The following is a 17,402-nucleotide window of genomic DNA, read 5'->3' as shown; positions in this document are numbered from 1 at the left end:
GATTCCCCACCCCCCGCCCGTGCACGAATTTCGTGCACCAGGCCTCTAGTATACTATAACATGGATCAACGTTGAGGACATTATGCTAAGTGAATTGAGCCAGTCAAAAAAGACAAATACTGTAACATTCCAACCACAACGGAGTAACTGCAATAGGCTTGCCTTTCTGCAGAGGGAAAAAATACAGAAAATTGAACAAAATATTTGGAACAAATGTCTTCAAATATTAAACAATAAATAGCAACTCTCTGAGAAAAGTGAGGCATACAATTGCCATGAAGGTTGTTTAGAGACATTTTCTAGATTATAAGCAGGATCCCAAGCAAAATATAGTAATTATTCTAAGTTGAGAAGACAGATAAAAGTTTGAAGAGTCCAAGGTGATTGGAATTGGTAGGGAATAGAGGACCAGAGAGAGAAAGTTAACAAAGAAAAAGTTCCATAAGTCTACATGGGGTCTCCTTGAGTTAACATTAAGTAAGTGCATTCTTAGGATTAAACTATACAAAATTGGGCAAATAATAAGGAGTTGTAGGCCAAATAATTTCTAGCACTCAAAAGTGGGAAATGTTCAAGTTATGACAAATTATTGAACACTCAAGATATTTAGTAAACACTGTAGGAGGATCATTTTTTTCCCTCCTCACTGGATATATGCTTTTCATAGATATTAGAGAGAGGGAGGGAGAGGAAAAGAGAGAGGGAAAGAGACAGGCAGAGAGGAACATCGATATGAGAGAGAAACGTCAATGGGCTGCTAAGGACCAAACCCACAACATGGGTACGTGCCTGATCAGGATTCAAACCAACAACCTTTCAGTATATGGGACAATGCTCCAACCAACTAAGTCACACCAGCCAGAGCAGATCATGTTTTATTAATGGGGCTAAATTAGTCCTAGAGAAAAAGATACCCTAAACAATGCTTAAAAAAAAATAGCTTACAAAAAATCTTTGGAAGATCAAGCAGGTTTTGCAATAAATTAACTGCCTGCCAACAAGAAAATCAATACTTTTAAAGAAAAACAACAAAATTCAGACACTCAACAATGTAACATTCACAATGTAAAATATCCAATAAAATAGTAATTATACAGATATCAACAAGATGGTAGACTAGAAAATTCCAATCTTTGTCACTCATAGAAACATAGGTTTAACATTGATATACATGATCAAAATACATTTATGAAATTTCCTAAATCCAGTTGCTGTACACCATGAAAGAATAATACCAAGAACGGAAATACTGAAATGAGTAAGAGGAGCAATTGCACTTTACTTATGTGAGCCTCTCCTACAAGCAAGACACAGCTGAGCACTAAGAGTAAACAGCCCAGCTAGCAACTTCTCCCATAGGGAGGAAAGAAAATGGAATGTATGTCCAACATTCTGTCTACTCAGAGGCTACCCAAGGGGCTGGTTTCTGCTCACCTCACTTAGAGTTCTGATAGAATTGGTACAGTTTGCATCCCTGGGGGCCACTGAGAACAAAGAAGAGCAGGAGGTAGCTTGCTGCAGCTGTCATATCTGGGAGTAACTGGGAAAAGGCACACCACTTGAGGTTTCTCCCTCAAATGGGAGGGAAAGAAGTGGAATGTGTGTCTTGCTTCTAGCTCTTCAGAGTACTCCATGAAAAACTGATATGTATTCCCCCTGACTTTGGGTGCTGATGGGAAACTGGCATATTTTGAATGCCTCATGGCTAATGAGAAGACAGAGAGTAGGATGGCTTCTGCTACAGACCAGAGAGAGCAAGAGATTACAAACTCCTGAAAAATAAAGTGGCAAGCCTCTGTAATTGAGAAATTGCCCACCCAAACCCAGAGAAGCTGTATTTTCCCCAAAAAAGTTTCAGGAGTACCCAGAATCTATAGTTGGGTTGATTGCTGAGGGTTTTTAAACACTGTAATATGTGGTTGATTATTCAAAAACACAGACCTCACGATAAAGTTACTTATTCTTGACACACAAACAAACAAAAAAACCCCAAAGAAATAAAGCCTAAATAGAGGAACAAAATAAATCTCCAGAAATGGATCCCCCCAAAAAAGGAATATTAATTACCTGAAAAATAAGCATCATAAAGATGCTCTATAAGTTCAAGAAAACAATGCATTAAAAAATGAGTATTAACAGAGATAAAAATGTAAAAAAGCATACAGAAATTCTGGCATTGAAGAATACAATTACTGGCCTGAAAATTTCACTAGAGAGTTTCAATAGCAGACTTGATCAAGCAGAAGAAAGAATTGATGAAACTAAAAAGAGATCACTTGATATTATCCATTCAGAGGAAAAAATACAAAAGAAAATGAAGGAAGCCTGAGAAGTTTATGGCACAAAGTAAAGAAGGGCAATGTATATACTGTGGGACTTCCAGGGAAAAAAAAAAGGTAGAGAGATAAAGGGGTATAAAGTTTATTTAAAGAAATTATATTTCTGAATTTGGGGAAGTTTACAGACATCCAGACTGAAGAAGCCCAACAGACTCCCAATAGCAGAAACCCAAAGAAATCCACATGAAGACACATTATAACCAAATTGTCAAAAATCAAATACAAAGGGAGAATTTTTAAAACAGCAGTAATAAAGTAAATCGTCATGTACAAAAGGACTCCATAAGACTATAATCAGATTTCTCAGTTGAAACCTTGATGTCCAATAAAAGATAGTATGATATATAGAAAGTGCTCAGAGAAAAAAAAACTGCCAACCAAGGATACTATACCTGGTAAAAACTATTCTTTAAAAATCAAGGAGAAATAAAGACATTCCCAGATAAATAAAAGCTGGAGGAGTTCATCACCACTAAATATGCATTACAAAAAATGCTAAACAAACAAATAAACAAAGAAAAAACTACACTGTTATATGAGAAGAGATGAAAGTTTATAAAGCGTACTGGTGAAAGTAAATAAACAGACAAATACAGGATACTGTTACAGTATAATGGTGATATGTAAATCACTTTAAATTCTATAACAGAAGTTAAAAGACCAAGTATAAAAGAAACTTAAAGACCTAGCTAATTTGGCTCAGTGGACACAGCATAGGCCTGCGGACTGAAGGGTCCTGGGTTCAATTCTGATTAAGGGCACATGTCCAGGTTGCAGGCTCAATTCCCAGTAGGGGGCATGCAGGAGGCAGCTGATCAATGATTCTCTCTCCTCATTGATGTTTCTATCTCTCTCCCTCTCCCTTCCTCTCTGAAATCAATAAAAATATATTTTTTAAAAAGAACTTATAAAAATAAGTTATTGGATACACAATATAAAAAGAAAATTCTGACATATGCCATAACATGGATGAACCTTGAAGACATTTTACTAAGTGAAATCAGCAAAATAGAAAAGGATAATATATGATTGCACTTATATGAGGAATAGAGAGTAGTCAAATTCATAGAGACACAAAATAGATGGTGGCCAGAGACAAGGAGGAGGGAGGAATGGGGAAGTTTATTTTAATGGGTATAGAATTTAAATTTGGAAAGATGAAAAAGTTCTGGAGATGGATGGTGGTGATTGTGGCACAATCATGTGAATGTATTTAATATCACAGAACTTAAAAATGTTTAAAATGGTATGTTTTATGGTATGTATATTTTACCACCATAAAGGGGATACTTGGATATAAGGAGGCTACTAACTTAAAAAAAGTAAAATCAAAGATAAAGCTAAAAGCAATGGAATATATACTTAAAGTGCCCGAATGAAAGAAGTCAACCTAGAATTCTATATCCAATGAAAATAACCTTCAAAAATGAAGGCAAAATTAAGCATTTCTAGACAAAAGCTGACAGGATCCATCCCAAATGAAGTACTTTAGGCTGAACAAGAATGATATTAAGAGTCCAACCGGTGTGGCTCAGTGGTTGAGTGTCAATCTATGAAACACTAGGTCACAGTTCGATTTCTGGTCAGGGCTTATGCCTGTGTTACCGGCTCCATCCCCAGCAGGGGATGTGTAGGAGGCAAACGATCAATGATTCTCTCTCATCATTGATGTTTCTCTCTCTCCCTCTCCCTTCCTCTCTGAAATTGACTAAAAAAAACCAAAAAACAAAAAACAAAAAAAGAATATTAGATTTAACCAATTTGACCCCATATATTCAGATTCCAAACTCTAAATCCTTACTACTATATCTCTGTATCTTTTTGAGATTGAGAAAATAAAAACAAAGTAAAAATGTCACAAATGATCTCTAAAAGTACTCTAATATGGTTTCTAAGGATTATATTTAAGTCAATTCATGTTAGTGAATTTAGGTAGTATATCTGGTCTTTACATATATTTAACTGTATATCCTAGAACACATTCATTTTTGTTTGCCAGCAAACATTTCAAATTATATACTCTGTTATTGACCTACATATTTCAAAAGTATCTATCACAACATACACTAAATATATAATATTTATTTTATGTTAAGGAAAAGAGATTGGGGCTGAAAAAAGAGATTTTTATTCTTTACTTCTGTGTTTGACTTTATTTTAAACCAAATATGTTGTTCTTTTGTAATTTAAATTTATGAATTTTAAAGTTTGAAAATTTTAAAGTGAACAATTATATAGTACCTTTGTCTTTAAACCACATATAAATTATTTTATTGTTTCACATATTCTTCCAGGTCTAAAGGACACTAACATTCCCCCATATCTGGGAGCAAGCTATCAATACGAGGGACTCTTTCCCATATGGACAGCCACTCTAGAACACAGCCAGTATCTTCCACTTTCTCAAAGTCATAGGACGAAGTTTGTACAGCAAGAGCAAGGAAAATGACAAAGTAAATTGGTCCTTCTACTTGGCATTAAAATTATTTTCTGGCCTACAGTCTCATTACTTTTGTTGTTGTTATTAATCCTCACCTGAGGATATGTTTCCATGGATTTTTTTAGAGAGAGTGGGAGGGAGAGAAACATCAATGAGAGAGAGACACATCGATTGGTTGCCTCCCACACGTGCTTGAGCAGGGCCAGGGATCAATCTGCAACTGAGGTACATGCCCTTGACTGGAATCAAACCCAGGACCCTTTAGTCCATAGGCTGATGCTCTACCCACTGAACCAAACCAGCTAGGGCCTAATTATTTTTAAAGTCTATGTTCCCATGAACATTTCTTTCTTTCTTTTTTTAAAATTATTTTTTATTTTTCATTTATAGTTGATGTAAAATATTATATTAATTTCAGGTGTACAACCCAGGGATTAGACATTATATAACTTACAAAGTGGTCACCCCAATAAATCTAACATCCATCTGACACCATACACAGTTATTACAATATTACTGACTATATTCCCTATGCTGTACTTTAATCCCCATGATTATTCCATAACTACCAATTTGTACTTCTTAATCCTTCCACCTTTTTCACTCATCCCACCATGCCCCTTTCCATCAGGCAACTGTCAAAATGTACTTGGTATCTGTTTCCGTTCTACCTGTTAGTTCATTTTGTGTTTTTTTTTTTAGATTCCACATATAAGTGAAATCATCTGGCATTTTTCTTTCCCTGACTGACCCACTTCACTCAGCACAATACCTTCTAGGTCCATCCATGTTGTTGCAGATGGCAAGATTTCATTTCCTAATGTCTGAATGACATTCCATTGTATATATCTACCACTTCTTTATCCATTCATCTATTGATGGGCACCTAGGTTGCTTCCATATCTTGGCTATCCTATATAATAAAAGGCTAATATGCAAATACATTGAACAGACAAACTACCAGTCACTATGATGTGCACTGACCACCAGGGGGCAGATGCTCAACCCAAGAGCTGCCACCTAGTGGTCAGTGCTCTCTCACAGAGGGAGAACCGCTCAGCCAAAAGCCTTGAGCCGGGCTCATGGCTGGCGAGCGCAGCAGCGGTGGCGGGAGCCTCTCCCGCCTCCATGGCAGTCAGACATCCCCCGAGGGCTCCCAGACTGCAAGAGGGTGCAGGCCGGGCTGAGGGACCCTCCCCCTGAGCACAAATTTTGTGCACCGGGCCTCTAGTCTTACTAATAAAAGCCTAGGTGGTCCTTACGCCCTCATGCTGTCACAAGATGGCTGCACGCACAGCAGGTGGGCAGGGCTGGGCTTGATGCTGCGAGCATGAGGGTGCTGGAGGGAAGTTGACCAGGAGATGCAACAGGGCAGTCCCGTGGGCCACCGGCCATGGGGCGGGACTCTGGGACTCTGGGACTCGGGGGAGTCCCGTAGCCCCATGGGGGCTAAACATCAGGGCAAAGGGCACCACCCCCACTCCACCTCCACCCGGGAGAAATGAGATTCAGCTCCAGTGTCGGGATAAACCTGGGGTAGCGGGAGCTGCCCACACTCCACGTCCACCACCCAGCCTTGACCTGGGGTATGAACATGACAGAAAACCTCCCTGGTCACTGCCTGGTTCCCTACCCTGAGCTTCTCCCCACACAAGAGCAGTGATTTCATTTCCTGACAAGAACAGTGACCTCACTTCTTGACGATGGAGCCCAACAGAACGTGGAACCCTGGTGCCAAGCAGCCACGTTCTAAAACAGCCCCTACCCAGCTCATTTGATAGAGACATTTCCACCAAGGCCTGTTCTGCTGTTTGCCACAGTCCCGCCGCCATGATAGGCAAAGAGCCAGCCATGACTACTTCTTCCACCGCTGCCACTGCTGACTCTGCAATCAGCCTCAACACCTCTGGCCCTTTTCACCGGGGAACCCAGAGGTAACCCAGGGAGGCCCAGGGCGGTTTTCTTAGAGCCAGGCCACCACTCTCATCCCCCTCACCAGCCCCGTGTACCCTGGGGCACTGGCCCCGCAGGGCTGCAGGGCTGCGGGGCTGCGGGACTCTGGGACTTGGGGGGTGTCCTGCAGCCCCACGGGGCACCAACTTTGATGCTGCGTACCCATGGGCGCCCTCACAGACTCTGACAGGAGGGAGGAGGGAGCTGGATACCTGCCCCAGGACTTGGCAAATAGTGATATTAAAATATTTCTTCTAATTAATTCCCTTTCAATGTGCACGAATTCATGCACTGGGCCACTAGTTATACATAATGCTGCAATTAACATATGAATGTATGCATACATTTTTTAAAATTTTGTGTTTTGGATTTCTTCATATAAATAGCCAGAAGTGGAATTGTTAGGTCCTTCTTTGTCTCTTGTTATAACCTTTGTTTTAAAGTCTATTTTATCTGGTATAAATATTGCTCCCCCTGTTTTTGCTTATATTTCCATTTTCATGAAATATCTTTACTTCCATTCTGTGTGTCTTTCAATCTGAAGGATCTTGTTTTCTTACCCATTCAGCCACCATATTTGTTTTGATTGGAGTACTTAATCCATTTTACTTTTCACTTATAATTAATGTACAACATCATATTAGTTTCAGGTGTATAACCCAGTGATTAGACATTTATATAATGTAATTATTGATTACTTGACTTGGGGTAGTAAATATACAACACAACATATAGATAAGGTATTGTAGAATTAAATACCTCAAACCTATATAATTTTATTAACCAACTAGAAGCCCGGTGCACGAAATTCATGCACGGCGGGGGGTTGTCCCTCAGCCCAGCCTGTACCCTCTCCAATCTGGGACTCCTGGAGGGATGTCCGACTGCCTGATCGACTGCCTGGTGGGATCGGGCCTAAACGGGCAGTCGGACATCCCTCTCACAATCCAGGACTGCTGGCTCCCAACTGCTTGCCTGCCTGCCTTCCTGATTGCCCCTAACCGCTTCTGCCTGCCAGCCTGATCACCCCCTAACCACTCCGCTGCCAGCCTGGTTGATGCTTAACTGCTCCCCTGCCAGCCTATTTGCCCCCAACTTCCCTCCTCTGCCAGCCTGGTCACCCCTAACTGCCCTCTCCTGCAGGGTTGATTACCTCCAACTGCCCTCCCTTGCAAACCTGTCCCTCTCAACTGCCCTCCCTTGCAGGCCTGGTCCCTCACAACTGCCCTCCCTTGCAGGCCTGGTCCCTCACAACTGCCCTCCCTTGCAGGCCGGGTGCCTCCCAACTGCCCTCTCCTGCTGGCCATCTTGTAGTGGCCATCCATCTTGTGTCCACATGGGGGCAGGATCTTTGACCACATGGGGGCAGCTATATTGTGTGTTGCAGTGATGATCAATCTGTATATTACTCTTTTATTAGATAGGATAGAGGCCTGATGCACGGGTGGGGGCCAGCTGGTTTGCCCTGAAGGGTGTCACAGATAAGGGTGGGGGTTCCCTTGGGGTGTGGGGCGGCCTGAGCGAGGGGCCTGTGGTGGTTTGCAGGCTGGCCACGCCCCCTGGCAACCCAAGCGGAGGCCCTGGTATCTGGAATTTATTTTCCTTCTACAATTGAAACTTTGTAGCCTGGGGCGGAACCAAGCCTGCTGCTCCCTCTGGGGTGGCAGCCATTTCTGTGGCAGTTAATTCACCTTCTACAATTGAAACTTTGTAGCCTTAAGCGGGTGAGCCCGGCCAGGGTGTGCGGAAAGCTTTGCTTCCCCTGTTGCCGCCGGCAACCCTGGCCTGCTCTCTCAAGCTCCATTCTGCTGCCATTTGTTTGAATTTGTTTACCTTCTATAATTGAAACTTTGTAGCTTGAGTGAAGGGTTAGGCCTGCAACGGCTATGGAAAGGTTGGTTTCCTCTGTTGCCTAGGAAACCTTGCTCTCTGTGGCTGTAGCCATCTTGGATTGGGGTTAATTTGCATAATCGCCCTGATTGACTGGTGGGCGTGGCTTGGTTGGTGGGCGTGGCTTATGTAGCAGAGTGATGGTTAATTTGCATATTACCATTTTATTATAGAGGATGTCACCCCAATAAACTCAATAAAAAATTAATTGTTGATAGATATGTATTTATTGTTTTCTTATTATTCTTATTTTTCATTTTCTTCTTAAAGAGGACCCTTTAACATTTCTTGTAATACTGGTTTGATAGTGATAAACTCCCTTAGGTTTTTCTGTCTGAGAAGTTCTTTATTTGTTCTTTAATTCTAAATAATAGCTTTGCTGGTTAGAGTAATCTTGGTTGTAGATCACTTTGAATATTTCATGCCAATCCCTCTGGCCTAAAATGCTTCTGTTGAGAAATCAGCTGACAGCCTTATGGGAGCTATAGGTAACTAACTACTTTTCTCTTGCTGCTTTTAAGATTCTGTCTTAACATTTGGCATTTTAATTATGATGTGGTTTGGTGTAGGCCTCTTAAGTTCATCGTTTTGGGACTCTGTGCTTCCTGGACTTGTATGTCTACTTCCTTCACTAGGTTATCCCCATTTTACATACAAGGAAATCTAAGCACATACATGCACATTCACTAGTGCACACACTCATGCATCACTAGTGAGACTAGAAAAAAGTCCATCAGTTCCTCAAATAGCTAAAAACCAGAAACAACCTAAACAGCAACCAATAGGGAAGTGAATAAATAAAAGGTGGTGTATACTCCATACAACAGAATATGATTTGACCATAAAAAGAAATGAAGTAGTGATTCATGGTACCACAAAGGTGAACCTTGAAACCATTACGCTAAGTGAATGAAGCCTATCACAAAAGACCACAGATGATAAGATTGCATTCATATGAAATGTCCAGAATAGGCAAATCTATAGGCAGAAAGTAGGTTAGTGGTTGCGTGGGCCAGAGAATATGAAGAAAGTGGAAGGTGACTGCTAAATGGTATGGAGTTTCTTATGAAGTGATGAAAATTTTTGGGAATTAGATAGTGGTGATGGCTGCACAACTTTGGGAATATACTTAAAACCATTTACATGTTAAATTGTTAGATTATTAAATTTATTATATTAATTATTATAAGTGTATTAAAGTTATTAAATTGGTAAATTAGTTAAAAATGTTCAGCAAAGGAGACAGGCAGATACTGAAACAGAATGCTTCTTATTGGTTGCTTTGAAATGATAGCAGAATTCTCTGAAACATCTTATTTCATAGACAAATAATATCAATGCCAAATTATTTGTGCAAGAAGTTTTGATATAAAGGTAAGCCAGAAATCAATTCTTTTTAGAATTGGAAGAATGAAAGTACATGTAAGAACAGGATGCTCAGCTAACACTCACCTCTTCCATAAAAGACCAGTACTTGCAGTTACTGCAGATGCTCCCAGAAAAGCCACTACCATTAGTCGCCGCCTGACCTGGGTGGGCTGTGATCCTCCATGGTACCATCGAGAGCCCAGGGCTAGTCCTGCCAATGCAGAAAGTGACTTAAGACGAAACATCCTGTGAACAAAAAGTAGAAATGTTACTCCTAACTAGTGGTAGTGATGGTGATGATGATTACATCAATTCCACAAACAAAAATACTAGTAAGCACTTAGTGGTAGACACCATTCTAAACACTTTGCAATACCATGCATTATCTCATTTAATCCTCAGAACAATTGTATAGAAAAGTACGACTTATAAACCTGATATATCAGTCAAGGTACAATTAGAAGACAAGAAACCACATGGTAATTGGAACAGAAAATTTAATATAAAGCATTATTAATTACAATAGGAGACTAGGTAGTAAAGGGAAAAAAGACAGCAGATAAAGAGGGCAGCCACTACTTCAAGGGCCAATGCAGACCAACAAGAAAATCTATATATATAAAAGCCTAAGCAACCATTCGACTGTTTGACCTTTCGACCAGTAACTATGACACGCACTGACCAGCAGAGGGCAGATGCTCAATGCACAGGCATGGTAACATGGAACAGACTGATGAATCTCAGAGGGGAAGAGGGAGAGGGAGGGTGGAAGAGATTAACCAAAAACCTTATATGCATACTAGAGGACCGGTGCACAGACCGGTGGGGTCCCTCGGCCTGGCCTGTGGGACTGGGCCAAAACCGGCAGTCCTACATCCCCCATGATTGCAAGAGGGCACAGGCCAGGCCGAGGGACCCCATTGTGCACGAATCCATGCACTGGGCCTCTAGTCTTCTCTAATAAAATGGTAATATGCAAATTAACCATCACTCTGCTACATAAGCCACGCCCACCAGCCAAGCCACGCCCACCAGCCAATCAGGGCAAGTATGCAAATTAACCCCAATCCAAGATGGCTACAGCCACAGTGAGCAAGGTTTCCCAGGTAACAGAGCAAGCCAAGCTTTCCATAGCCGTTGCAGGCCTAAGCCTCCACTCAAGCTACAAAGTTTCAATTATAGAAGGTAAACAAATTCAAACAAATGGCAACAGAATGGAGCTTGAGAGAGCAGGCCAGGGTTGCCGGCGGCAACAGGGGAAGCAAAGCTTTAAAGCACACCCTGGCCGGGCCCACCCGCTTAAGGCAACGAAGTTTCAACTGTAGAAGGTGAATTAACTGCCACAGAGATGGCTGCCGCCCAGGAGGGAACAGCAGGCTTGGCTCTGCTCCAGGCTACAAAGTTTCAATTGTAGAAGGAAAATAAATCCCAGATACCAGGGCCTCCGCTTAGGTTGCCAGGGGGTGTGGCCCGCCTGCAAACCAGCACAGGCCCCTCGCTCAGGCCACCCCACGCCCCAAGAGAACCCCACCCTGATCCGGGACACCCTTCAGGGCAAACCAGCTGGCCCCCACCCGTGCACCAGGCCTCTATCTTATCTAATAAAAGAGTAATATACAGATTGATCATCACTGCAACACACAATATAGCTGCCCCCATGTGGTCAAAGATCCTGCCCCCATGTGGACACAAGATGGCCACTACAAGATGGCCAGCAGGGGAGGGCAATTGGGAGGCACCCGGCCTGCAAGGGAGGGCAGTTGTGAGGGACCAGGCTTGCAAGGGAGGGCAATTGGAGGTGATCAACCCTGCAGGAGAGGGCAGTTAGGGGTGACCAGGCTGGCAGAGGAGGGAAGTTGGGGGCAAACAGGCTGGCAGGGGAGCAGTTAAGCATCAACCAGGCTGGCAGCGGAGTGGTTAGGGGGTGATCAGGCTGGCAGGCAGAAGCGGTTAGGGGCAATCAGGAAGGCAGGCAGGCAAGCAGTTGGGAGCCAGCAGTCCTGGATTGTGAGAGGGATGTCCGACTGCCCGTTTAGGCCCGATCCTGGTGGGATCGGGCCTAAACGGGCAGTCGGACATCCCTCCAGGAGTCCCAGATTGGAGAGGGTACAGGCTGGGTTGAGGGACAACCCCCCGCCGTGCACGAATTTCGTGCACCGGGCTTCTAGTAAATATATAAAAAGGCTACTCCTAACAGGGTAAATTTCCAGACCTGTGGTGAGGACACAGCCACAGATGTCCGAGAAATTTACTAAAGTGTGACATCAACAGAACTCACAGTAAAGCCATCTACTAGGAAAGCTCAGGTCAGTAGAACTCGAGAAAGTGTCCATGGGAAGGAGATGCCATAGTATGAAACTCATTTGGAAACTGCATATAGAAGTGTTGCCACTAAAAGTCCCTAGGAGCTGAGTGCCACTGGGTGTCCCACATGCTGCTGGCCACTGCAGCATACAAGGAGCACACTAGAATCAGGAAATAGCACCCCTTCCTTCTCCAGTCTCCCTCTAGTTCCTCTACTGACAAAGCTTAACAAAAGCTGGAAAGGAAGAAATTTCCAATATCACAAATAAGATAATGGGAGATGGGTTTAGAGCTGAAAATCAACAGTTTGATAAGTAGCACATCCATTTTACAGATGTGAATACTGAGATACAGTGACTTGCTGAAGACTAGTCACTATAGCTAGAAGTGGTAGATCCAGAATCTGAACCAAGAGTGGACTGACTCCAGAGCCCGGATTTTAACTAGGACACTTTGCTGCCCCTACCTGTAATGTTAATATTACTTTTGTTAAAGTAATTTAAGTTTTAATTACAGTAAATCTTTTCTCACTCCTAGGGCCTTGGAAGCCCTCTCCCCAACTAAGTTCTTTTGTTTCATACTTATAACTTCACCTGTTCCTTTAACTTTTTGTTTTAATTCAGAAATATCTATATTAGGTCATATTATTCAAAAAAACATTCACTCTTCCATCTGGTGGGCAAATAATACTTCCCCATTCTTTTCGTTTGGGGTGTGTACCTTGCCAAATGCCTTGCTATGACCAACGAAATGTGGCCCAGTTCCATGAAGTTCTTTTAAGAGCTATTTCTGTTAGCCTTCTTGTGCCCTTCACTCTACCCAAGAGATCATGCCCCAGGAAGACATTAATCCTTCAACCTGGGTTTCATAATGAACAGATCTCAGCAGAGAGGCAGGCACCATCAGGACGAGCTGAGCCAGCTGAGCATAGCCAACCTACCAAATGCTGGTGAGAAATAAATGTTATTGTAAGCCCTGAAAATTTTGGGGTTGCCTGCTACCATAGCAAAAGCTGACTAATTGAGCATTTAAGAGAAGTACTGGGAAGTTCTAACACAACAAAATTAAGTTCATACTATTCAGCCCTATATGATACCTAAAAGGCCTCCAAATTTTTACATTTTATTTTATTGTTTTTTTAATATATTTTATTGATTTTTTACAGAGAGGAAGAGAGAGGGATAGAGAGCTAGAAACATCGATGAGAGAGAATCATCGATCAGCTGCCTCTTGCACACCCCCCACTGGGGATGTGCCCGCAACCAAGGTACATGCCCTTGACCGGAATCGAACCCGGGACCCTTCAGTCCTCAGGCTGACGCTCTATCCACTGAGCCAAACCGGTTTTGGCGAAATTTTTACATTTTAATTGGACAAGATTCACATTAAACATTTCTGAAATGGTACATTTCCATCCTGAATACATATAAATATATTGAGTATAGATGTTAGAGAATTAAAAATAAATTAAGACCAGCATAAGACTGGGTCAGTCAGCAAAGGCTTTTGTTTAGTGTTGAGCCTCAGAATGGTGTAGAATTTTGATCAGTGATAGAAATGTCAGGGGCATACCAAAAGACTTAGGATCATCTCCGGTATCTCAGTCCAGAGAATTAATAGAAGGATATTGAGGCCAAAGTCCCTAATTCTCTTATTCCACCAGGCAGACTGAAGGAGAAAGAGGCATTTTTTTCTGGTTACATGACTTTCAAATCAAAGTATCCATGCTCCTCCCATTTGATTTTCTCAAAGCATAATTCATTGCTTTCTAATTTAAATTATTTTGCACTTAGTAGGGATCTTTATGGTAATTAACATATTTGTTTACATATAAGTTTTCCTCCCCTACTTGGCTCTGAGCTTCCTTTAAGGTTAAAAGTATGTTTTTTTCTTCTTTTTAAACACATAGTCTAGCACAGGGCCTGTTACATTCCATTATACATGTCATTTCTTCAATTGTTCTAATCTCATTCCCCCAAAGTACACATTAAAAGCTATTTCTATTCGCCTTCTTTAGTGCCATTTTTATAGATGCCAAGTAAACAGAGAGAAAAACCCCACTGAGAACAGGTTCTATTATAATTTAACTAGAGGCCCAGTGCATGAAATTCGTGCACGGAGTGGGGGCATGCCCCTCAGCCTGTACTCTCTCCAATCTGGGACCCCTCAAGGGATGTCCGACTGCCCGTTTAGGCCTGATCCCGGATCAGGCCTAAACGGGCAGTTGGACATCCCTCTCACAATCCAGGACTGCTGGTTCCCAACTGATCACCTGCCTGCCTTCCTGATTGCCCCTAACCGCTTCTACCTGCCAGCCTGATCACCCCCTAACCACTCCGCTGCCAGCCTGATTGATACCTAACTGCTCCCCAGCCAGCCTGTTTGCCCCCAACTTCCCTCCTCTGCCGGCCTGGTCACCCCTAACTGCCCTCCCCTGCAGGGTTGATCACCTCCAACTGCCCTCCCTTGCAGGCCTGGTGCCTCCCAACTGCCCTCCCCTGCTTGCCATCTTGTAGTGGCCATCTTGTGTCCACATGGGGGCAGGATCTTGACCACATGGGGGCAGCTATATTGTGTGTTGCAGTGATGGTCAATCTGCATATTACTCTTTTATTAGATAGGAAAGAGGCCTGGTGCATGGGTGGGGGCTGACTGGTTTGCCCTGAAGGGTGGGGGTTTCCTTGGGGCGTGGGGCAGCCTGAGCAAGGGGCCTGTGGTGGTTTGCAGGCCGGCCACGCCCCCTGGCGACCCAAGAGGAGGCCCTGGTATCTGGAATTTATTTACCTTCTACAATTGAAACCTTGTAGCCTGGTGCAAAGCCAAGCCTGCTGCTCGCTCCCCGGCCAGCAGCAATTTCTGTTGGAGTTAATTCACCTTCTATAATTGAAACTTTGTAGCCTTGAGTGGAGGCTTAGGCCGGCAACAGGATGGCTTCTTTTGTTACCGTGGAAACCCAAGCCTCCCTCCTGCTCTCGGTGGCTGTAGCCATCTTGGTTGGGTTTATTTGCATATTTGCTCCTGATTGGCTGGTGGGTATGGCTTGGCTGGTGGGCATGGCTTAAGCGTAGCAAAGGTGCGGTCAATTTGCATATCACTCTATTATTAGGTAGGATCCCTAGCTTTGTAGTGAAGAAATAGTGTAAGTAGTTGAATGTGTTAATTTTTTATGAGAAACCACTTAAACAGATTTATGATCAGCTTTCCAACTGAATCTAGAAAATTGAATGGGTGAATTGGCAGCAGTTATGCAATAATGAAGATTAACATGCAAATTTATGACGTAGATGAAATTAAATCAAAAGCAGTGTATTTTTCTTCCCTAACAGTACACACACACACACACATGCCTCTAAAACATAGCTTAGATGTGAGCTGAAAATGATGAAGAGGTATTTCTAACCAACAAATGTCAAGGAGGCAAGTGAAAGATAGTTTTGTTACTAAAGCAGAGCATTATCTATAATAAGTTTTTTAAAACCTGCAATAGTATATTACTACCCTGTTTCTGTATCTATTATTTTAGGGCTATTAAACTTGATGTATTGCTTTTGGTAAATTTCAAAGGGTCACAGAAATAGGAAATCATTTAATTCAATATCCTTATTTTACAGATGAAGGAACTGAGATCCAGATAAGTTATGTGGTTTACTCATAGCTAATTAATTCAAAAATGTACAATCAATCTTAGAATTCCTGATTTCCAAAGAAATAACCTAAAGGGGAAACATTTTAATAATCTTCTCAGCAAAATAAATGTAATAGGCACACTCCAAAAGATGAAATGCCCAATTACAGAAAGATAAAGAATGGTATAATAATATAATCCAATGTGAGATAAATATAAAAAATGATAATCTTAAAATACTATTAAAATATTATTTCACAAACAGAAAGTTGGCACAAAGATATAAAAAAGTTGAAAAAATAAGGATGGCTCTAAAAACTATGAAAAGATACTTAATCTCACTCATAATAAGAAAATACAAATTAAAACTATACTGAGATACTGCCTTCCACTCATCAAGCTGGCAAAAATCCTAAAGTTTGAAAACATACTTGTTGGCAATGCTGTAGAAATGCCACTGCTGAGGAATGTGTAAATTGGTACACTCGATGGGAGATAAGTTGGCAACATCCACCAAAAGCACCCATACAAACTGCATACATTGACCCAGCAATTCCACTTCTGATAAAATAGCCTGCTGATATACTTGCACACCTGTGAAATTATACACACGCCACAGTTATTCATTGCATCATGGTTTGGAACAGCAAAAAACTAAGAAAAAACCCAATTCCAATGTTCATCAAGAGAGGACTGGTTAAATGATAAATATATACAAGGCAATACCATGTAGCAATAGCATGAATAGATTTGAAAAGAATTCAAGAGATACTATTATCTAAATATAGCAAGGTGTGGCCCTAACTGGTTTGGCCCAGTGGATAGAGCGTCAGCCTGTGGACTGAAACGTCCCAGGTTCGATTCCAGTCAAGGGCATGTACCTTGGTTGTGGGCACATCCCCAGTGGGGAGGGGGCAGGAGGCGGCTGATTGATGTTTCTCTCTCATCGATGTTTCTAACTCTCTATCCCTCTCCCTTCCTCTCTGTAAAAAATCAATAAAATATGTTTTTTAAAAATAATAAATATAGCAAGGTGTGGAATAGCATATATAGTGTGCTACCCTATGTAAAAAGGAGAAATAAGAATGCACATTTGTATGTTCTTATTAAGTAACTGAGCTCTATCTGGGTTGACTAAGAAGAGTTTTGTTTTGTTTTTTATCCAATGTTTTACTTTCTAATGACTTGAATAGATTATTCATTCATTATATTACTGAAAAGAATGATTTAATCTAAAAAGCAACAAAGTTCTCAAAAATATCCCAGAAGTGTTTCATCTTCATACACTACTGGAAAACAAGATTACATGTCATTCTGCCATCATATTTACCCTTCTGAAAACAGAAAAAACAACAACAACAACAACACACACACAAAAAAAAAACCACCAAAAACCTTGACATTCTGAATGAATTATAATGGTAATCATGTCAAAAATCCATACGAAAAATCACAGTATGCCCAATTAAACTGCAGTTTAGTG

At 41.7% G+C, this 17,402-nt stretch overlaps 1 protein-coding gene across 3 annotated transcripts in view; it reads right to left on the bottom strand.

Moving 5' to 3' along the window:
* Positions 1-17,402, bottom strand: part of MICU1 (mitochondrial calcium uptake 1) — a 179,158-nt gene that overhangs the window by 125,883 nt on the left and 35,873 nt on the right. For all 3 annotated transcript variants that reach the window (XM_079793297.1, XM_079793295.1, XM_079793296.1), the window contains exon 2: positions 10,075-10,236. In XM_079793297.1, the coding sequence (XP_079649423.1) occupies positions 10,075-10,235 (161 nt within the window). In that variant the 5' untranslated portion in view covers position 10,236. The remainder of the gene's footprint in view (positions 1-10,074; positions 10,237-17,402) is intronic.

The sequence above is a fragment of the Cnephaeus nilssonii genome (assembly GCF_951640355.1).
Source record: "Cnephaeus nilssonii genome assembly, chromosome: 16".
Taxonomy (NCBI): Eukaryota; Metazoa; Chordata; class Mammalia; order Chiroptera; family Vespertilionidae; genus Cnephaeus; species Cnephaeus nilssonii.
This window is presented reverse-complemented; position numbering and strand designations above follow the sequence as displayed.